Here is a 23162-nt window from a genome sequence, read left to right on the forward strand (position 1 = left end):
CTTGGACTTGAATTTTGTGCAGAGCAAAGAATATGGATCTATTTGCATTCTTCTACATGCTGATATCCCGTTTGACCAGGACCATTTGTGAACATGGGCCGGGTTTGTGATTGCTGCCACAGTCCCTGTGAGTTCATATGTGCATCAGTCCTATTTTCTTAGAGTCATCCATCCCCTCTGGCTCTTACAATTTTTCTGCCTTCAATTCCAAATAGCTCCTTCAGCTCTGGGGGCGGGGGGGGGGAGGGCTTCAGTGAAGACATCTCATTTAGGACAGGGTGCTCCAAAACTCCCATTCTGGGCACACTGTCCCACTGTGGATCTCTGTGTTGGTTCCCATCTATTGCCAGAGGAAGCATCTCTGGTGATGGCTGAGCAAGACACATTGATCTATGCCTGGAGGAGAAGGTCATTAGGAGTCATTTTATTGCGACATTCCTTCAGCAGGACAATCGTACTCAGTTTTCCCCTAAGTCACTGGCCTATCTAGTCTCACGTTCTTGGCAACGAGAGCAGTGCCAAGTATGAATTCCATTTCATGGACTGGAACTTAAATCTAATCAGATAATGGTCACTCCCACAACGTTTGTCCCACTACTACACCAGTGCATCATGCAAACAGGTCACCGTTGTAGATGGTTGTAGCTGGGTTTATGGTTACTTTTCTCCTCTGGGAGCACACACAGTATATTCCAGTACCATGAACACTAGTCAGTATGGGTAAAGGCTCTGAGAAGGCACCAGCAGGACTTCTCCATGTTTGATGAGAAATGTACGTGTTGTCTATAGCAATGGGGCCTTACCATAAGTTTGTGGAGAGCACCAATGGTCTTGAGAATAGCCTCAGCTGTTTTGGGGATTCTCAACTCAATTATATGTGAATTTATTCCTGTCTATGAAGGTTTCACTTGGTGCTGAGAGATGTCTAATAGGGGCATTGTATCCCCCAAATGATCTGGGGAATCCATTTAGATTTCTTTCCCATATGTATACATTTTCAGAAGCTTCTACTGCAGTAGATTTCCATGTGACCCCTTGAGTGGCCCTTAGTGTTTCCTGTCCTCCCTATCTTCCCCTTTTCCTCCCCTGTTCCCTCCCATGCTCCATTTAATCCTCCTGTTCCGGTCTCCCTGTGTGTCTCTCCATAACTAGATATTCTAGTTCCCCTTCCTTGGGAGCTCCCTGTCCCCTGTTCCCTTACTCTATGCCCAACCTCTCTGCTTCTGCAGATTGTGGGATGGTTAGAAGCTAACATCCACATTTATGAGAACACATACCGAATTTGTCTTTTTGGGTTTGGGTTACCTAACTTAGGATGATGATATTTTTTCTAGGTACATCCATTTACCTGCAAATTTCTTTTTTTATAACAGCTGAGTAATAGTCCATTGTGTAAATAATGTACTACATTTCATTATATTTTTACCTATTGTTGGGCATCTAGACTATTTCCAAGTTCTGGCTATTATGAATAAATAAATAAAAATGTTTTACCTTCTCTTAGGCCATCCTGTATCTTAATGAACATGGATGAGCAAATGTCTCTCTAGTAGGATGTAAATTCCTTTGGGTATATACCCAAGAGTGGTATAGCTGGATCTATTTTCAGTTTCCCAAGGAATCACCACACTGATCTCCATAGTGATTGTACAAGTATACATTTCTACCTGCTCACAGACTCGGGAGGTAAACAAAATGTCACATGTCTAGGGAAGTGTAAAACTTGGAGCTCCTTGAAGGCCTTCCCCAGTGTTATAGATGGAATGAACTGGGGGAGGAGACTCAGACCAGCTGAGCTGTAGGTGAGATGGATTCTCAGACTTTCCAGCTGCTGGTTGAACAGAAAGTTCCAGGATTGTAGCTCCTGTCAGCTGACAATCATGTAGGGGTGGGTTTTCAGCCATGCAGCTGTTTTTGAGTCATCCCTGCTCCTGTGATTAACCTCTCCCCAAGACTTCTGCTAGTAACCCCCATAAAATGCCTTGGTCCATGCTGCTTTAGTTTGGTCTGCTGAATAGATGGTTTTCTAGGACGATATGAATTAGTAAACTGTATGAAAGGAGAGACAGTTTATAAAGAAAATGACTGTCAGGAAAAAATTATCCATACAGGTTAGGTTATCCAGATGACTCCACATTAGATTTATTTTTAATTTTTAAGGAAAAGGTAAGTTTAGTAGTTAAATATTTTTGATCCCAAAGAAGTAGGATCTAATGCCAGTGAAGGAATGGGCTTGTGAGTAGGGGGAAATCAAGCAGGGAAAGAGTAAAACTTCCCTCTTCCAGGTCCTTATATAGGCTTCCAGATCAGAGGTGGTTCTTCCTGCTTCAAATTAAGGAAAAACTCCTTCACAGATGTGCCCTATTTTGGGGTTAAATCCCGATGTAGTCAAGTTTACAGCTGAGAACAGCCATCACAGTAAGGAACAGGAAGAGTTTGTAAGAACAGAATTCTAAGGAATTGTTGAGAGACACACAAAGAGAACAAGTGAAGCAGTGCATCCTGTTTTTGTACTGAAAGTCTACATGGTGCAAAAATATCATTGTTCCTAAAGTTACCCCCTGATAGCAATGCATTCCAATAAAACATCAGTTAAAACAAATCGCAATGGATTTTGAAGCTTTTCTAAGGATGCAGTCTAACATAAAATATAGAACCTAATATATAGTCAATCAATTATCAGTGTTGGTGTCTGACCTGGAAGAAAAGCGGCATATACTTTTCTTCCAGGTATTTATGGCATACACTTTTCTCTCCACATATACAGGTCCAAAGCTTAATTACTAACTTCTAAAAGGAAGCTATTCCGTGACTATGTTTTGAGCCTTAGACACTGCTAAGCTATAAGCAGTGGTATGTAGGACTAGGGTGGGTGACAGTGTGGGGAATGTGGCTTCTCTCATTCTCAAAGACAATAAAGGTCATAAGAAGAATGGGTTGTGGAAGTGGTGGTACAGCCTTTAATCCCAGCACTCTGGAGGCAGAGGTAAATGGATCTCTGATTTTGAGGCCAGTCTGGTCTAAAGAGTGAGTTCCAGTATAGACAGGGCTACACAAAGAAACCCTGTCTGGAAAAACAAACAAACAAACAAAAAACAAAAACAAAAAAACCAAGATCTCCTTTCTGGAGAAGGCCATATCAGGGACAGGTATGTAACGCAGCTGTGTGCTTGCCTAACACACATAAGATCCTAAGTTTAACCCTGCACCACACAAAACCAGGCACAACAGCACACACCCATCATCCAAGCTCCCGGAAAGGGGAGGCAGGAGGATCAGAAGTTCAAGGTTATCCTTGGCTATATTCCAAGCTTTAGGGCCTCCTAAGGATACAGAGATAGCCCATCTGAAAATAAAAACAAGAACAACAAAAGAGAAGATAATTTTAGAGTAAGAAAAGCCCAATGTAAAAATGCTTACAGTAATTTCAAGAAGACTTGTAAACATATATATGTGAGTTGTGTTCATGTATATTTTGCTACAGAAATCTTTTAAATTCAGTTGTTGAATTTAATTAAACACTAAAATAAGGTACAATTTATAGAAAAATCAATTTAACTATTAATTTATCCATCTGTACATATTATAATGTGACTTTTGTCTAATTTTTATTTTGTTTTCTATATATCACTTTTTAAATTTTTGATTTACATCTATAACTTAGCAAGTGGTTTATGAAGATTTTTTTAAAAGCTAGTTTCTTCCCAAATCAAGAAATGAAATAAAGCACTCACAGTTTCTTTTATTATATGTGCTTTATTTGACCACAATCTAGGGGATGGAAGGCCCAAGCACATGTGATTCTCACTTGAGCCCACCTCTTCATCCCTCCAAGGAGATAGCTAGAAGGAACTGGAAAGGGAACAGTTTTTCCAAGCTTGGCTTCCAGGGACTAGGGGACTTGGGCCTTCTTTACTGCTGCTAGACCTTAAGCTCAGAGCAGAATTGTTTTGCATCCTGTTGAAGGATGATTCACAGATGAAGTCTTGAAGTCCAGTGAGAACTATTAAGCTTGTGAGGTCCAAATGCAGAAAATAGGAGATCTGATGGTGTCTGGTCATTAGATCTTCAGGAAGTGCTAGGCAAGACTGCTGTGTAGAGGGAATGAGAGGTCAGGATACAGTGGCCCAGCAAAGGACTGTGCAGACACATTCACCAGATTTTCTAAGGGTACATGTGATGCAGAATGAGACCAGAAGCCAGCCTGAACCACGGAAGCCATCCCACAACCTGTCTCAACCATCCCAATCAGCCCCTGGGGATTCTTCCTACATATGGACTTTCACCAAAGAGCCTCAGGAATGGGTGAAATCCTGATTTTATCTCAACTCAGTGAAGAACTTGGACTAGACACCACACTTTTCTGACAGAGATAATGAGCCATAGAGAAGTCTGTTACTTCTAGGGCTGGTGATTGGGGGAGGTCGGCCTCAAAGGCTCTGTACAGTAGACTCCAGATCCCATGGGTTCTAGAGAGCCTAGTCCTGATTCCATTACCTTGAACAAGCTACTGCCTTTACAAGTGCCTTGCAATGGGCATGGGCCCAGTAGTTCTAAGGAATTCTCTTTTCACAAAAGGCCACTCTAGCACTCACTGGGCTGAGGCTGGGGAGGACATTGTCCCTGGCTGCCTCTCTAGTCACAGGCTCTATGGAGATGTGGAAATTTGCAGCAATTCTCAGATTTCATTTTGCTCTGACCCTCTGGAATCTATGCCTGGTATGGCCTGATTCCTGGACCCGACTTTCTGGGCCACCAATGTCTTTCCAAAACAACGCACCAGCTGTCCTCTACCTATAGAATCCAGAGCTTCATTCTGATGGGTAGATCTGCTAAAAAGAGCTCAGAAAAGTTTAAAAGATTTCACAGTAATGTGAGCAGTGTCTCCCTGACTAAAACCACCCAAACAATAAAAATTGATGCTTCATATTATGCTCCAACTCAAACCATGAAAATAATAATGTTTTGTCTTTTAATATGGCCAATAAGGATGGATAGCAGAGGACAGTCTGTTTTATAGATCAGGGCCGAATTAATGTGACCTGACTGTGTTGCCCTCAGTGCATTCTACTGTAGAATAGGTGCAGAAAGAAAAGCAGAGGATGGCAGCCTAAGGAGGGGCTCAGCCCCATGTCAGCTCCATCATCACCCACCTTCACACACAGCCCCAGCATCTTCATCATGTCCACAGTCAAAGGGCTCGACCTGGTCACATTCAGCCAGGGTCTTCTCTGTCCCATTGCACAGGGCCACCTGAATGAGCACAGGCAGAGCTTCATCAACTACTGGTGGATACAACATGGCTATAGGTGTGTGCTTGGCTGCTCCACAGCCCAGCTCTCGGCACACCACTGCCACATCCTTCATGTCCCAGCCATCATCGCATACAGTGCCCCAGCGACCTTCCTGTTCCACCTCTACACGTCCTTCACAGTGGTGGGGACCATTCACCAGACGCACTTTGGGTGGAGGCTCTGCAAACAGAAGGTGAAAGTACATTAAAAACCATACACACCCCAAGGCAGCTCCCATGTACACAAGTCTCTACAGCAGTGGGGGAGTGGGACAGGGGTATGGTTACAGTCCTTGTCAATTGTTGATTGACAGTATCTGGAATCACCTAAGAGAAAAGTCTTCAGGCAGCCCCTTTCAGGAACTGTATAGATTAGGTTGGCTGGTGGCCATGCCTGTGGGACACTATTGATTAGGTTAATTGAGCTAGGAAGACTTGTCTGCAGTAGGTGCTGGTATTCCCCAGGCTGGGATCCTTGAATATATAAAAAGGAGACAGTTGGCTGTGCCTATAAGACTATACGGACTGAAGTATAAGTCTAAATGAAGAAAATAGCTTAAATTAAAGAAAGAACCCCTAGAGTTCATATACTCACAAAACAAATGAAAATGATATTAATTTTTTGTTTCACAGAGAAAATATACATAAACTGACAGTATGTAAGACCATTAACCAAAATTTAGTGATTTCTTGGAGGTAAAAATTTTACAGGCCACATTTTAGTAAATGCTAAATATAAGAATGTAGGATTTTAGCCGGGCGGTGTTGGAACACGCCTTTAATCCCAGCACTCGGGAGGCAGAGGCAGGCGGATCTCTGTGAGTTCGAGGCCAGCCTGGGCTACCAAGTGAGTTCCAGGAAAGGCGCAAAGCTACACAGAGAAACCCTGTCTCGAAAAACCAAAAAAAAAAAAAAATAAAAAAAAGAATGTAGGATTTTAATAAATGCTAAATACAAGAACAAATGGATATCTAAAAAATTAATAATAAAGGATTGATATAATATTTATTTATAAGAAATTATAAATTTTGTATAAAATAATTGAGAGACTATATTACACATATTGTAGACAATAAGCAAATGAAGACATCATACATCAAAAATTTTAAAATGAGATAATGGTAGTATTTGGAGGAAAACATAGTTTTAAATACACTTGTTAGAAAACAAAAAGCTGAAAAAGAAGTATATGAATTAGAAAAATACTTTGGATGAATAAGATGATATTGACTTGAAAAGTAAAAATTTAAAAGGAAACCCAAATTTAAAAAAAAGAACAATGCAATAGAAAGACCTCCAGTAAATCTGGTGAGAAAAGGGGGCCATTCAGGCACATTAAAAGTGAGGAGAGAACATAGTCACACACTGGAAACTAAACACCAGATAAGGTGCTCAAGAGTCTGTGATAAATTTGAAAATCTAGACTTTCCTATTTAGCTCATCTTTGAGGGGCAAAGCACATAAACTGTTGTGTGAGGAGCTGAATGGAGCATATGTGTGTACAGTGTACGTGTGCACGAGGATGCCAGAGGAGGACGCCTCGCTGCTTCCACTAAGCTCCCTGCTCTCTTCTCTGGAAACAGAGTCTTCCGCAGGACCCCATCTCAGCAGTTTCAGCTAGTCCGGTAGCCAGCAAACCATATGGTCGTCTTGTCTCCATTCCCTGAAGCAGCCTTGCCCAGGGAAGCAGTGAGGACCCAAACACAGGCCCTCACATATGTGCAGTAAGGGAACTTACCCTCTCAGTCATCCTCAGCTCTATAATAATAGCCCTGTAACAAAACAGTGTTTTAAAACAATAAAAACCTTGAAAAGGCTAATGATCAAAAAAAGATTTGACAGTAGAGGTAACAGTCTACCGGGCTCAGAATCTTTGGCTAGTTGCAATGAAGTGGATAATTTAAAAGTTGGTATAAATTCCTGAACACAGAGTTTGTTGAACCTCCCTGAAATCATTCTCATGAGATTAGCTGAGAAGCATACAAAAGCAGTCTCGATCACACCATAACTGTTCAGCACTGTTAACTATTGATGCAGCCTGTCTCTGGCTGGATAGGAAGTGCTACAGAGTACTTCAAAGTACATGTACTAGGGCCAGAGCAAGCACATTTAAATCCCAGGTCTGTGTGGTGGGTTTCCTTCAGCAAGTCTCTGAACAGCTCTTTGCTTTGGGTTTCTTTGTCTGTAAAGTGGGGAGGGTCACAGGACCCACTTTACAGGCACTACTCATGAAACTGTTTCCCAGGCCACTCTGAGGACAAAATGTTCAACTGCTCTGAACAGCATCTTGCTGTGGTGATGTGGTGAATCTTCCTGCCTTCTGCAGCTATTTGTGAAAGTCAGAGAAAGTCTAGAACAACACAAAAGAAGAGTTGGTTGTTTTTCACTCTTTACTCTTTGGTCTTTTTGCTCTTTGTGGGTCCTGCCACCCAGCTCCCAAATAAATACACACAGAGGCTTCTTATTATTTATAAATGCCAGGCCTTGGCTTGGCTTATTTCTAGTTAGCTTTCCTTAACTAAATTAACCCATCTATCTTTTGCCTCTGGGCTTTTACCTTTCTCTTACTTCTGTATATCTTACTTTCACTCTTACTCTGTGGCTGGCTGTGTGGCTGTGTGGCTGTGTGGCTGTGAGGCTGGGCTCTTGCATCTTCCTCTTCTTGCTCACTTGCTCATTGATCCCTCTCCTCCCAGATTTATCCTCCTATTTATCTTCTTTCCCTTCCAGCCCCACCTATCCTTTCCTTTGCCTTGCTATTGGCCGTTCAGCTTTTTATTAGATCAGTCAGGTGTTTTAGACAGGCACAGTAACACAGCTTCACAGAGTTAAACAAATGCAACATAAAAGAATGCATAACATCTTTGCATCACTCAACAAATGTTACACAGTATCGACTAATGTAACATACCTTAAAATAATATTCCTCAACACAACAGCTTTAGTTCAGATCTGGAATATAGTAATTCTTTTTATAAGGGATAGGCTGCTACTGTCATTTCAAATATTATTTGTGCCTTCTTTGTACCATCCCCTAACTGGGGATCTCTCCTTACAGACAGAGGCTGTACTTCACTGACCTTTTAGTTTACTGAATAAAGTTACCATTGTTGCTTTTCTGAAGGGAGGGCAAAGTCTTTGGAAAACTATTGTTCAAGTGCCCCAGCGAGCCATGGTAGCTTCTACCCTCAGGGATGAGGAGGAGCCTGCAGTCTGGCTGCTGCCCCTGTTCTCCCTGCCTGACTTAGTCCCATGGGCCCAACCCACTGATGCTCACTCTCCACATCTATATAGGACCGTTGACTCCGCTTCAAGACACTGTGAGATGCGGTCATCGCCTCACACCAATAATTTCCTGAGTCTTCTTTCCATATTGCTGAGATCGTAAACTTCGGTGAGGTCCATTCCGACCGCAAAGTGTGTCCATCTTTGAAGAAGGAATAGCGTAACTGGGTCGTTGCCCTGTCTGAAGGAAGCCTGGTGTTGCAGGACAGGGTCACTGAACTCCCCTCTATGGGCGGCAGGGGGCTTGCTGTCAGCCCAGGTGCCGGAAACAGCTCTGGAGGGGGAAGAGTGAATCCAAAGAGACCACTTGTTAGTAGCGGACTGCACAGTCCTCCAGAAATGCCTAATGAGCAAGACACACATATCCATACTCCAGGACAGGACTGACAGCCCATCACCATTTATCCATTCCTGGTTAGTGTCATATGTCCAGTACCCTGGTCTCCTACACAAGCACTCTCACCCCTAGACACATCCACTTGAGGAATGATCCCTACCTGAGACATTAAGCCACATAGATCTTGTTTCTTCTTTCGTGTCCATATATAGGGAAACTTTCCTATCTGCCTTACAGAAATAGGAGCCACTGTCACTGAATCTTGCTTTCGAAATGGTGTAGATCCAGAAACCGTTGTAAGTACCTATTTGAGATCCATCCTTGAAGTATTTTAGTGTCTTTATGTCATGATTCGTTACCCCCATGCAGATTATATCTACATGGTCTCCTTCATAAACACGTTGTGGCATGTTGATTTTCAACCAGTCTGCAAAGGAAGCAAGGAGACAGAGAGTACCAACACTACCCCTGCCTGGATGCTCCTGGGAAGGGAGAGGCTCTGCATGTGTCTAGAAGCTGAGGATTCACAGTGCCTGGGGACCTGCTGTCTCTGAACACTTTCTGGCTCAGCAGAGTGAGCTCTACCTCACTTAGTAGCATTTTTTTTTCCAATCATGCTGTTTGGATGTATGTTAATAGATTTTAATGCCCAGCTCCCAACAGCTGGACTAAATATGAATTTAAAATGAGTCCATTAGCTAAGTGAGATAGCACAGGTCTGGAATGAATGCTATTCATGGAGTTGAGGCAGGTAGGTCACAGATTAAGCTACAGATTAAGTTCAGTGTGAGCTGGGTGACAGTAAGACTCGATCTCACAATAAACATCAAATATGACTGGGTACGGATAGCTTAGTGATGGAGTCCCTTGCCTGGCTGTGCAAGACCCTGGCCCAAGCCTCAGCACCACTTTTCCCTCCAATAGAAACTCCAGCTGTGTCTCCTTACACCTATTGACACACCTCAGGTTCCCATGGCAGCCATGATTAACCCTTCTCCTTGTCTCCTGTGTATAATCCTTGTTTAGTAGCGTGGTCAACTCCTCCCATTGCATATCATTCTCCCGAGACTGAACTAATGGGGCCACTGAGACTCAAGCTCTGGAATCTATGTCTCCAAGTCTCTGGGATCTCCTAGAAACTCTTTCAGAGGCATCTGCAAATCATGGTCATGCTTGGCCCTGTAGGACCCCCATAAAGAAGAAGTGGAGCCATTGCTTCCCCTATAGGACAGAGATCATCAGGGATTGGTGGATAGTGTAGTGGTTTTGGTTCTGCCCACAGCGGGAGGAGAAAACTCAAAAGAATGGGCCCTAAACATTGGACCCTTCATCACAGGACACTGTCCAGTGTGAGGTAAGAGTGCCAGGGAAAATAAGTACAAAAGTGACCTTTAGACACCTGTCCAGCTGGTTCTTCTGACCCCCAGGACTGTCTAAGGAGAAAAAACCTGGGTTCATAGTCCCTAGAGTGAGACCTATAAGGATGTAGATGAAAAACACTGAGAACTTCCTCAAGCAAATGTCACACTACAGCATATATTCCTAAAGCACATATCATAAAGATGATAATCTGTAATAGTAATTCTTCCTCTATCCCTCCCTTCCTTCCTCCCTCATTCCTTTCATCCCCTGTTTCCTTCTTTACCTTCCTCCACACTCTTCTCTTTTTGGAGAGATTCTGGGGATCAAACTCAGGGCCTTGCACATTCTAACCAGCCCAGCACTCTAGCACTGAACTAAACCCCAATTCACCTTCTCACCCTCCAAAATGCTCTGCTTATGGATGCATTTTTTTCTTGTGCACATCTCTGTATCTAAATTACATGTTGGAAATGCTCATCCAGAAGGTTCCAAAAGGACAAAGTGACCAACCAAACTCAAAATAGCTTTTGTGTAGTTTTTACCAGCTTTGAAACATAAAAGAAACAAAGGTAGATGGTTGGGCAGAAAGGTTGATAAAGAAAGAACTGTTTCAGGCCAATATTCTTTTTCCTACAAGATGAGGCCAGACAGTAATTCCTATGAATATTTTAGGAATAAAATCAGTTTGATTAAAGACATGTTTGAGATATAAGATTTATGAGACCAAATTGGAAATGATCCCAAGGTGTAGGAGGTAGAGAAAAATTGTAACAATTTTTCCTGAGACTGAAATAAGCATTTAACTGAAAGACACTTGGGTCTTGATTTCTGAGATTTTTCCTTAAAGCTGTATATCCTTGAATTAACTACAATTATGCTTATGTACACATTTTACCCTAATTCTGAGAGTTCACTGGATGCATCTAGAGCCACTCACCCCAGTAATTTAAAAACTTTCTTGTTCACAATTACAAACCTAGGAACACAAGCATTATCTCCTCAGCACATTGTAGAAAGAATGTGTTCTCAATGGCTCAACCAAAGAAGAAAGCCTAATTTCCCAGGCTACTGTGAAACTAAGTGTTTTCTTTATTTCATTATATTAAAATTCCAATAAAAAAGGAAAAGCACGTTCGTCATTGGATTGTTTCCACCCCAGTAGAGACTTGAGGGTGTTCATGTCTTCTGCAGAGCACCCCCTCAGCCTCTTGCTCCTCTCTGCTATGACTATATTTTCAGTCACTCCTTCTGGTGAGGATGAGGGCATTTCCCCCCAATGGCTACCCAGATGGCTTTTTCTTCACAGTTACTCCCTTTCCTGTCTGAGGGTTCAGCAGCAAATGGGAACTAATTCATGGTCTTGAGAGGGCCGGGACGCAGTCTTCTTCCCATCCAACACCAGCTGGCAACCAGAGGTGGTGCAGCCTGGGCCACCCTGGCACAGCTGATCGAGGGGGAGGAGAGGGAGGTGCTGGATCTTCCTCTCTTCACCCCAGCCCTGCCTCAGATCCCTGCAACCTTCTGCTAAGAGGTTTCACCAGGCAGAACCTCCCATGCCCAAGAGAGTGAGGTGCCAGAGAGATAGAGGAATGAAGAACGGCTTACCGGATTGGACTCCGACAGGAGCTGTGAGGGAACAGAGTAGAGAGATTACACAGGACCGAGGTCTTCACACTTTGTAAAGGCTGTAGCCCTCCCAGGGTTCCCAAGCACTTCCCCTCTTTTTCTTCATGTTTCTTTCTCCTCCTCTTCATCTTCCCTCCTTCCTTTCCTCCGTCTTTTCTCTCCATCTTTCTTTCATCCCTCCTTCTCCCACTCACAAATGACACTGCTATGGAACCCAAGATTCATTTTTTATCATTCCTAGCACATTATGAGCAGTCCTTGGCCATTCCCAGAAGTTTGTGTTTTGCAGGCAAATCTTCAAAGAGTTTCATTTATTATCTCCTCTTTTACCTTCTTTATTTAAATATTTTTATTTTTTAATTAAAACATAATTATATTTTTTTCTACCTTTCCTTTCCTTCCCCAAACTCCACCATGTGTTTCCTGCTATTTTTTAAATTTATGACTTCTAATTGTCATGTGTGTGTGTTTGTGTGTGTGTGTATGTGTGTACATCTATATATAATACAACCTGCTCAGTCCATATAATGTTACATGTATGTATATGATTTCATGGCTCACCAGTTGGTATTGGATAGCCAACTTGGAGGCTCTACCTTTAAGCTGTCCAGATTATTTTGCTTAAGAGAAATCAACTACAGAGGGGCATCCTAGATGCCAGGGAGGGCCACAAAGAAACACAGGGTCTGCTCATGTTTAATAGACATCAGTTCTGCTTTCTGCATTCTAGACCTATTACTGTGAGTGGGGCTGTGTAAGAGTCTTATTGATAGGCACAACCTATGATATCCATTATGGCTACCAAGACTTGAAGTCTATGCAATGTCTCAGTCTGTGGAGGTAAGAGTTGAGCCAAAAATGGTGACTCTTGCAGTAGAGACTGGGCCTTGGGGTGTAAAATTAATGTAGGCTGTGCATGGCATTCACTCTAACAGAGAACTCCATGGAAGCTCTTTGAATGAAAATTTACTGTTTTCCTAGAGATCAAACAGAAATAACAGAGACAAATCACCAGCCTTTAGTAAGGAAGGACACACACACACACACACACACACACACACACACACACACACACACATCTTTTCCTTTTTCTGGGAACCCTGCTTTGCTCAGTTCCCATTTGTCAGGCATTATCCCTGACAGTACTGGATCAGAAGCAGATACCCCAGCCCTCTGCATCCTGGCAGAGAGACATACGCTTAGGAAAAGTGTCTAGGGGTACCCAGGCAGAGGTAGTTATACCCTGGCACCAATCCAGGTCTTTTTCAGCATCCTACTTACCAAGGACCAGAAGCAGTGACCACAGCAGCATGAGGCTGGAGGCAAGTCCTTTGTGACAGGTGCAGCCAAGACCTTAGAGCAGATGGACTGTGGATCTAGGATAGAGCACTGGTTCTGCAGGGATCTTGCTGAAATGAGGGTGGGGGAGGAAGTGGCAAAACTGTCTGTCAATCAATCCATGCCCAAACCCAGTGGGTGCTGCAAAAGCAAATGTCCTTCCTCTTTGTCAAGATATGTGTGCACTGGTACAAAATGATTCTTAGTGTGTCGGATGCCTCCCCTTTACACATGGCTTTTCATTGCATTTGACTTTACAGAGAAGACTGGGTTCTGCCGCCACTGAGATTGAAATCAGGTTTGAGGTAGTTTCCAAAAATGAATCTCCTTTACTACTCACGAGGCAGTTCCTAATAAGTGACACCATTGCCAGCCCTGGATTGACTCCTCTCCAGAGGTCCATCCAGACTAGGGAGTAGAAAATGAAAGATATGATGCCAGATCTTCATGTTGTTGTTTGGCAGTATGCATACTTTAAAGACCCAGAAAAACTAATCCCTGCTCATCACTTCTGTTCAGATCTTTTAGCCAGATCCAGATAGGAATTAAGAAGGAGGATAGACACAGCCTGGCTACTGGAGGCTTTATCTCTGAACTGTTCTAGAGCGATCTGAAGGGCCTTGGCTCACACAGGAAAGATTCTTCTTACACTCCAAATGACATGGGAGGACATAGGTGCGTGTGCAGGGGTGGGGTGGGGTGGAAGGTGCAGGGGGGTTGTGACACTCGCTGTGATGGTTGGTTTCCTGTCAGCTGACCCAAACTGCTGTCATCTGGGGAGAGGGACTCTTGACTGAGAAAATGCTTCCATAGAGTGGCCTGCAGGCTAGTCAGGAGTGCGTTTTCATGGCTAGTGATTAATGTGGGTGGGCTGAGATGGCTGGGAGAGTTACCACTGGGCAGGGAGTCCTGGATTATATAAGACAACAGACTGAGTAAGGCCCAGGAACAAGCCATTAGGTAGTGTTCCTCCATGACTTCTGCTTCAGTTTCTGCCTCCAGGTTTCTACTCTGACTTCGCTTCAGGATGGACTGTGACCTGGAACTGTATGCTGAAATAAACTCTTTCTTTCCCAGGTTGCTTTTGATCATGGCGTTTTGTCACAGCAACAGAAACTCTAACCAAAACACCAGATATGCACACCAGTGCATGGGTGGTTGCAGGGATTTTGCATTTCCCCAGTGGTACATCCTACAACTCTCCTTACAATTCTAATGGAACTCACATGTATTGCTTCGTTGTCTCAGTCTGGAGAAGACTGCTAGGGGAATGGGAAGAATCGTTAAAGTAATGGTAATTTTCTCTGTGTTGCTTGACATTACAGCTTCAGGGAGAAGGTCCAATTAATGTAAAATAATCCCCCTCTCAGGCCAACAGGACCTATGGTTGGAAAAGAAATAGTTGCTCTAGCAACATTCTAGGAGACAGATTTCTATGTGTTCAGCCTCCAATGGTTCATCTCTTATGCTGGTACCCTGTACCCTACCAAAGCTAAGTCACAGACACTCCTAGAAAGATTTTCAAAGAGTGCAATGAAGTGGTTTGTCTAAAGGAATTGTTCTCAACCTTCCTAATGCTGAGACCCTAAATTATAGTTCCTGATGTTGTGGTGACCCCAAATTGTTGGTACTTCATCGCTGTAATTTTGCTACTGTTATGAATCATAACATAAGTATCTGTGTTTTTCCATTGTTTTAAGCAACCCCTGTGAAAGGGTCATTTGAAACCTAAAAGGACCATGACCCATGGATTGAGAACTGTTGCTCTGAGTCCAGCACAGGCTGTGAAGTCAAGCCTGGAATATGTGACATACCTGGACAGTAGATGACAGCCACAGTGAGTAAATTTTGGCCTGATATATAGGTTTGAATGCTTGTAGAGAGAGTCAGGGTTAGTCATAGACACAAAAGGATCACTGCTCCAACACATGCTTGCACCAGTAGGAACTCCTGTCTTTCTCTAGGACTAAAGATAGCCAGGAAAACACATGTACAAGCACAAGGGCCCTGATTCCACTCTAGAAATAGATGGCATGTAGAGTTATCAAAATAGTAGAAGTCATTTTGAAATAGTGAGTGTCCAAGCACCACTGCCAACAATGGAGATACCCAAGGTTCTCAACTGACATTTGTGAGTCTTTCTTCTACCAGAGGGGGAAATGGAATTACGTCAGAAAGTTGCTCCTGCCTGGAAAACATCTGAACAGGAAATGTACAATTCTCTCTCTCTCTCTCTCTCTCTCTCTCTCTCTCTCTCTCTCTCTCTCTCTCTCTCTCTCTCTTTCTCTCTCTATCTTTCTTTCTCTCTCTCTCCCTTCCTCCCTCCTTCTTCCTCCCTCTCTTTACTTCCTGCCCTCTTTATTCTCCCCTCCCTTACTCTCTCTCTCTCTAGTAAAACTCAGTACCTTGAAGATCAATCAGTTCTACAACAGTCCCAATGTAACACTCCAGTCAGCCAGTCTAGACTCAGAAAATCAAACTAAAACAAGGTCAGCTCAGGCAGGCCCGAAGCTTCCCTCTCCCATGTTTGGCAGGACTATGGGCAGACACAGACATTGAGATTCCAGGAAATGGGCTCAGGAGATAGGAAGGTAAAAGTGTTTGTCACACAGCATGAGGATTCGAGCTCAGAACGCCAGCACCCACTTAAAATGCTGGGTGTGTCAGTGTGGGCCCATAATCCCAGTGCTGGGTCTTGAAAGCTTGCTGTCTGCTGGTCTAATCCATCAATAAGCTCCAGTTTCAGTGAGATCCTATCATCGTCATCGTCATCATCATGTGCAGAGAAAGAAAACATCTGATGTCAAGCTCTCACTTACAAATACGTGCACACACCACACACACACACACACACACACACACACACACACACACACACACACACACACGTATGTTCCAGGAAGCACGGTAATGTGTATTGCTAATTAGATACAATAACTTGCCATGTCCTCTGCCATTAGAATCTGACTGGGTTCTATAATGGGGTCTAAGTTTAGGGCGTTAAAAATTAAGGAATAAGGCTCCTTTAGATTCAAGCTCCCTTTCTGTGAGTTTGGTGCCCCATGAAGAGATTTTTCAAAGTAAAGAAAGTAGCCAACTTTTAAAGAAAAGACTCAGAACCCAAAGAGAGACTCACGTGCCAGGCTCTGGGTGTCTGTGAAGAGTAAGCAAAGCTTCCCTGGGGGTAGATATGCTTTTAAAAAATTGTTTGATGTGTTTTGATCAAATCCAAGCTCCCCTTCCTCTGCACTTCAGTCCTTCCTCTATACCATCCCCTACTATTCATTCCCTCAAAATGTAATTTTTTTCTTTAACCCACTGAGTCCACTCAGCATTGTGTATGTGTCTAGGTGTAGGACCTCAGGGACTACATCCTTGAAAAAAATAGACTCTCCCCCTCTCAATGGCCATCAATTGCAAAAAACTTCTTAGTTGCAGGCAGGACATCATGACTACCTCCATGCATGAATTTTATCTGGCATGATCTAGTACATGCTGTCATAACTTCTGTATGTTCATATGTGCAACTACCCTATTCTTAGAAGTTGCTAGAACACAGTATTCTAACAACCATTTGTGGCCTCTTCTGAGATACTTCCTGAGCTGTAGGAGGAAGAAATGTGATGTAGACGTCCCATTTAGGACTGAACACACCACGGTCTCTTGTTCTCTGCACGTTGACCAGCTGTAGGTTGCTGTGTTAATTGACATCTACTACTGAAAGGAACTTCCTTGATGAGGGTTGAGAGATGTGCTAACCTATAGGTGTAATTATAAGTCAATGGGAGTTGGTTTAATACTATTACGTTAATGAGATGATAGTTATAGATTCACTCTTTGGGTGTGTGATCTATCTAACCACATATGTGGATAAAAATTTTGCTTTGAGACTCACAAAGGTTCAGACTGACTGACTGATAATGGCACTAGAAATTTTATTACCCAATGCACAGCAATGAGTATGTGTCAAGTGTAGCACTTCTTGGTTCTGTGGGACTTGTCTGGATATCAGAAACAAATGAAAAGGTGGACAAACCCTTGACCTCACATGTTTGGAGCTGATATGGAGCTTTGGGAACCTTTGTTTGGACTCATGTATCCTAGACTTGGACCTGAAGGAAAGAAGTAACCTTTAAGGCTGAATCTTCAGAGACAGCCATGAGGAAAGCTGGCATTCTCTTAGCCAGAGAACGCGGGCATGCACAGCTCAGTAAGACACACATTGGGAAGCAATAACCATGCTGCTACGTTAGCTAATACTACAGAAGAAATGGTGGCTTATGCCCCCAGGAGTAGAGAGGGAAGCCTAGATCTCCCCCGTGATGGTTCGATGGCTGCCCAGTCTCTCTCAGAGTGATGTAATCAGAGAAGCCTGGGAGGAGCCTGCTGGCTGGTTAAGTGGAGGCTGTGAGGAGTCAGGGGTCCACTCCTGCCCAATGGTAATGAAGTGGCTTCTCTCCACCTTTTGTTTCTTCTATTGTGTGGCGACTTAATCTAGTGGCCATTTGTATTGTAGTAAAAAGTTCATAGTACAAAATTACAATTCAACCATTTTCAGTAGATGGTTCTTTAGCATCGAGTACATTGATGCATTCATCACCACCGTCCATGTCCAGAACGTTTCATCTTCCTAAATGGAACACTGCCCATTAAACATTAACTTTCTATGTCTCCTCCTCTTAGGCCCCATAACCACCATTAATAGAGATTTTCATACAAGTGTAATCATAACAGTGTTTGGATTGTGTGTGTGTGCGCCTGTGTATTTCACTTACCATAATATTTTCAGTATTCATCCGTATTGGAGGAAGTGTCACAATTCTCTTCTTTTTTAAGGCTAAACAATGTTCTGTTGTGTGTATATATACACCTATATGCTGTATTTTGTCCAGTCACGTGTTGCTAGACACTTCAGTTGCTTTCATGAGTAGTTATAGTGGCTACCTTTGCATGTGATCATTGGCCCTCTGTATCTTATTTGAAGAAATATCTATTCAAATATTTGGCTCACTAATAAACTTGGTTCCTTATAGAATATAATTTAAATTCAATCAGAAAGGGATTGATTAACTCCCAACATATTATTGCCCTCACTGGGCCAGTGACCATGTCTTACCCACTAGTCACTGATGTAGCTTGCAGAGTTCACAGCTGGAAAACATGGATAGTTACTTCTCTCTGCTGGTAGTATGCATAACATCTTCCAACACTATGTAAGCTAGCCACTAGGGATGAATCTCTAAGGTTATTACTAACTCAAGTTTTCTGTGTTCTATGACCCAAATACATGATGTCTTCACCAATAGATTATTACTGTCAAGTTCTGGAAGGTAACCAAGAACAGTGGCAATAGCCTATGATGCTTGGAGGTATCTATGGGACTCCAGTGGCTAACAGCTCCAAAAGAGACAACTCATTCCCAGCACATGGCATTTTGTTTGCTAGCCTGTGGTATCTATTAGGGATACTGTATCCTTATTGTGAGTTAACTCCATTTAAACTATTTTTATATGTATATATTTTAGGAAGCATCTGAGAATCTATCGTAGACCCTAGGGGAGAACTTACTATTATTTTGCTAAGTGGACATAATATTAAACTGACTTCTAATGACTTATCATCCTACCCAAAGGCCAGACTGTCTCTTAACTCTCACCAGAGAAGCTTCTTTAAGCAGTAAATGGTGATCAATACGCAGACTCACAACTGGTTAATGTGCAGAGAATAAGAGACTGTGAAATGTATGTATATGCAACTCCCAGAAGTCAAAAGTTGCTGTAGTGTTTTGCCTAGGGGTGAAATCCCATAATAATTTTCCCCTTCCATGTAACATGCCCATTGATGTTGTTATTTTCTGGTCTTGTTTCTGCAGTCATTTCTAGGAGAAACTGCTTCATGGCTGACTTCCTAGTATTCTGACTAATTCCTTGCAGTGACATTCCCTGACCCATAGATGCAGAGCTGAGATGAAGATGTATCCACTGGGACTGGGCTCCCCACAGTCTGTTGATCTTCGCATTGTGTCCAATCATGGCTTTCTGCGGTGGTCTCCATTTGCTGTGAAGAGAGATTACTGTGATGAGGAGTGGTGGCTACACTTATATGTGGGTTAAGGATCAGATGAAATGCACTAGCAAAGTGGCAATAGTAGACTCTTTCCTAAGGTCCATGACCTCACTAGCCCTCCTGGAACCTAGCTAGGTTTTCAGGACCAGACATGATTTCCTTCCTGTTGAGTGTCCAGTTAGATAGCTGGTGATTGCCACAGACATGTGACTGATTATTTACCCGAGTGTTGTTGGCATTTTAGTTGGATGTCTTTTTGATTTCTGGATTCTTCTATACTATTTCATCAAGCTATCTGACTGTCTGTATGCCAGAATCCACATTATTCTGATTACTACAGCTTTTAGTTAATTTTGGGAATCTAAATACATAAGAACTCTAATTTTGTTGTGTCTTGAGATTTTGTCTATTTGGGATCTCTTGAGACTAGGCCCTTCTACATCAGACATCAATCAAGAAAATACCCTCACAGGCTTGCCTACATGCCAATATGTTGGGACATTTTCTCATTTGAGGTTCCCTCTTCTCAGATGACACAAGATTGTGTCAAGCTGGAAAAAAAATGGACCAGTACATGCAGTGTTTCAAAACGTGTCTTCCTTTAGATCTAACATTTCTTGTGTGTACTTGGATACTCTAATATTGGGTGGTATATATTTACCTTATCATTGTTACATTCTCAACTCTTAATGAATTGACACCTTTATAGTTACATGATAACCTTTTCCCACTCTTTTAATAAAGTATGTTTAAAATGTACAGTCTGATTCATCAGATATAAGTCTCCAAACTCAGTTTTGGTTCTCATTTGCATGGAATACTTTTTGTTTGTTTGTTTGTTTTTGTTTTTTCAAGACAGGGTTTCTCTGTGTAGTTTGGTGCCTGTCCTGGATTTTGCTCTGTATACCAGGCTGCCCTCAAACTCATAGAGATCCTCCTAACTCTGCCTCCCAAGTGCTGGCATTAAAGTTGTGCGCCACCACTTCCCGGCTGCATGGAATATCTTTTTTCATGCCTTCACTTTTACATTATGTGTCTTTTCAAGCAAAATTTAGTCTCTTCAGACAATCTAGAATTGGTCTTGTAGTCAATGCATTTAGCTGATTTTGTTTCTTTTAGGTAGAGGTTACTGTTCCTCTCGGGACTTATCACGCCTTTTGTGCACATAGTTTTCTAATAGCTATGTGCAGCCTTTCTTCCTGTCTTCCTCTTTTGACTCTTGTCTCTGTGGTTTTGTGGCCTGGGGAGGTGCTAAGCTGTTTCCTCTCTCATTTGTTTATCTGTTGTTATTACTTTGTTTCTACTGAGCAACTCACATTTGAAGATTTTGTAATTGTGGTATATGTTTAACTTGGTCACAGCTTAGCTTTGGCTGCATTCAATATTCTAGAATTTCCACGTACAAATCATTTTATGTGATAGTTTACATCTTTTTATATATGTATTACTATACAGCTTGTGTCTATAATTAATTATTGGGCATTTTGACTTTTATTCTTCATACTAGAAATTTGAAAGTTTTGCATGCTGCCATTATTGTAATATGATTTGTAAGTATTCTGAATTTGATTATGAATTTATCCCACTGTCTCTATTAAACTGAGTTGTTTTGGCAAATATTAACTCTTCACTGACATTGAGGCATTTTACAATCCCTATTTAAGGTCATTGGTGTGCTTATTCATACTTTGTTCCCTTTGTTGGGGGAATTTTCAAAGAAATGCATAAAGAAGTCCTATATACCTTCTGTCCATCCCCGAGTATCAAATAGTATTTGATATGACTATAGTACACATCAAATCCAGGATACTGCTACAGATGCAACTGTTAGATCCATGGCCTTCCATGTTCCCCTCTAGAGGACCCCAGGGATCTGGGAACACACCTGCAGCCTCCTTTCCCTCCAGACATTGCTAGGGGTTACCAATAGGTCACTCATTGCTCTTAGAAAGAGATGAATCCACCCCACAACACACACACACACACACACACACACACACACCACCACCACCACCACCACCACCACCATCATCATCTTCTTCATCATCATCACCATCTGAGAATCAGTGACAAGGACTGTGGGTACTTAGCATAGATCACACACTAACCAAGCCTGCAGCCTTGTGATGTAGGATCTCCCCATCTCCTGGGAACTTTTAAGAATGGGTATTTATTTATCTGTTGAGACTGAAGCCTTTTCCTTCAGACCCCCACTTTACTGCTCATATGCAGAGATTTCATCTCAGCTCTTTTCTCTCCTACCTACTCCCCCTTTTCCTATCCCTCCCTGGAATTCTAACAGTAACCCACAGAACTTAGGACTTTTCTAATTATACTTGCACTAATTTTTATTATTTGTGTGCTTATCTGTATGAATGTACCAAGTACTGTTTTGTATATTTGCATAGTTACAAACAGGATAATCAATTATACTGTTAGACTAAGGATCCAAGATCCCCAGTACTTACTCTGTCCTGTTCATACTGCACCCTCCACACCCATTCCTTAGCCCCTAGCAGCTACTAAGTTAATTTCTATTTGTGATGTATGCTTTTCACAAGCATTACATTAAATAGAGTCACGTGGCAGGCATTTCCCCCACCCAGTGTAATTTTCTTAAGGTTTGTCCATGTTTTGTCCATATCTATAGTTTGTCCATTTTCATTGTGAAACAATGAAACCTGTTGTTTAACCCATTGAAGGACATCTAAGTTGTTCAGGTTTTAATAGTTATGAATAAAGCTGCTATAAACATTTATAGAAATATGTTGTTTAAAGATAAATTTTCATTTCTTTGATTAAGATGAAAGTGATAGGTTTTGGGATAAGTAGCTTTTGCCTTTTTTTTTTAACTCTTCTTTGGCTTTTTTGAGATAAATATCCCTGTGTAGCTCAGGGTGGCCTTAAACTCTTCACCCTCATGCTTCTGTCTCTCCAATGCAGCTTGCTCCATCTTTAAAGATGGCTACAAGTTTTTCTGAGTGCTCCAGTTTATGTTACCACCACCTCTGCATGATGACTTGATCCTTCTCCTTTTCACTGGTGTTTAGTATATAACTATGTTTAAAGTTTAATTATTCTAGTGGATGTTGTCTTAATTAGGGTTTCTATTGCTGTGAAGAGACACCATGACCATGGCAGCTCTTACAAAAGAAAAACATTTACTTGGGTGGCTTACAGTTTAGAGTTTAGTTCATTATCATCTTGGTGGGACATGGCAGTGTGCAGGCAGACATGATGCTGGAGAAGTAGCTCAGAGTTCTATATCTTACAGGCAACAGGAAGTGGTGTGTCTCACTGAGCAGTATCTTAAGCATATATGAGACCTCAAAACCCACTCCAACAGTGACACACTTCATTCAACAAGGCCATATCTACTCCAACAAAGCCACACCTCTTAATAGTGCCACTCCTTTGAGATTATGGGGGCCAATTACATTCAAACTCCCATAGATGTGTAGGTGATATTTTCCTATGGTTTTAATTGACATTTCTATTGTAGCTAATAAATTTGCATATTTCCCATGTGTTTATTTGCCATTTGTTTAACCCTGATAATCTCTTTTGCCCATTTTAAGACTGAAGTTTTCATTACTCCAAAGTTTAGTTTTTGAGTTTCAAAAATATATTACAGTTTCCAGTCTTACTGGATCCATGATGTAAACACTTCTCCTGTCTGTAGCTCACATTTTCATTCTCTTAGTAGGACCCCTTGAAAGTTGTCTTAGTTAGGATTTCTATTGCTATTAAGAGACACCATGACCATAGCAACTCTTGTAAAGACAACATTTCATTGTGGTTTATGGTTCAGGGCTTCAGTCCATTATCATCACAGTGGGACATGGCAGGGTGCAG

General features: G+C 42.1%; 1 protein-coding gene across 3 annotated transcripts; it reads right to left on the reverse strand.

Moving 5' to 3' along the window:
- Positions 1-3745: 3745 nt before the first annotated feature.
- LOC107401155 (Fc receptor-like protein 2) lies at positions 3746-13410 on the reverse strand. 3 transcript variants are annotated; one of them, XM_076574359.1, is made up of 6 exons: positions 13185-13410; positions 11883-11903; positions 9076-9342; positions 8571-8852; positions 5154-5474; positions 3746-4088 (listed from the first exon to the last, which is right to left on the reverse strand). In XM_076574359.1, exons 1-6 carry the CDS (start codon positions 13213-13215, stop codon positions 4069-4071), a joined length of 942 nt encoding a protein of 313 aa, XP_076430474.1. In that variant the 5' UTR covers positions 13216-13410; the 3' UTR covers positions 3746-4068. The 3 variants fall into 3 exon arrangements, with proteins under 3 accessions (XP_076430474.1, XP_076430473.1, XP_015850811.2); XM_076574358.1 differs by having other exon boundaries at positions 3746-4091; positions 13185-13407; XM_015995325.3 differs by lacking the exon at positions 9076-9342 and having other exon boundaries at positions 3746-4091; positions 13185-13399.
- Between the last annotated feature and the right edge of the window lie 9752 nt (positions 13411-23162).

Source organism: Peromyscus maniculatus, chromosome 6 (assembly GCF_049852395.1).
Source record: "Peromyscus maniculatus bairdii isolate BWxNUB_F1_BW_parent chromosome 6, HU_Pman_BW_mat_3.1, whole genome shotgun sequence".
Classification (NCBI taxonomy): domain Eukaryota; kingdom Metazoa; phylum Chordata; class Mammalia; order Rodentia; family Cricetidae; genus Peromyscus; species Peromyscus maniculatus.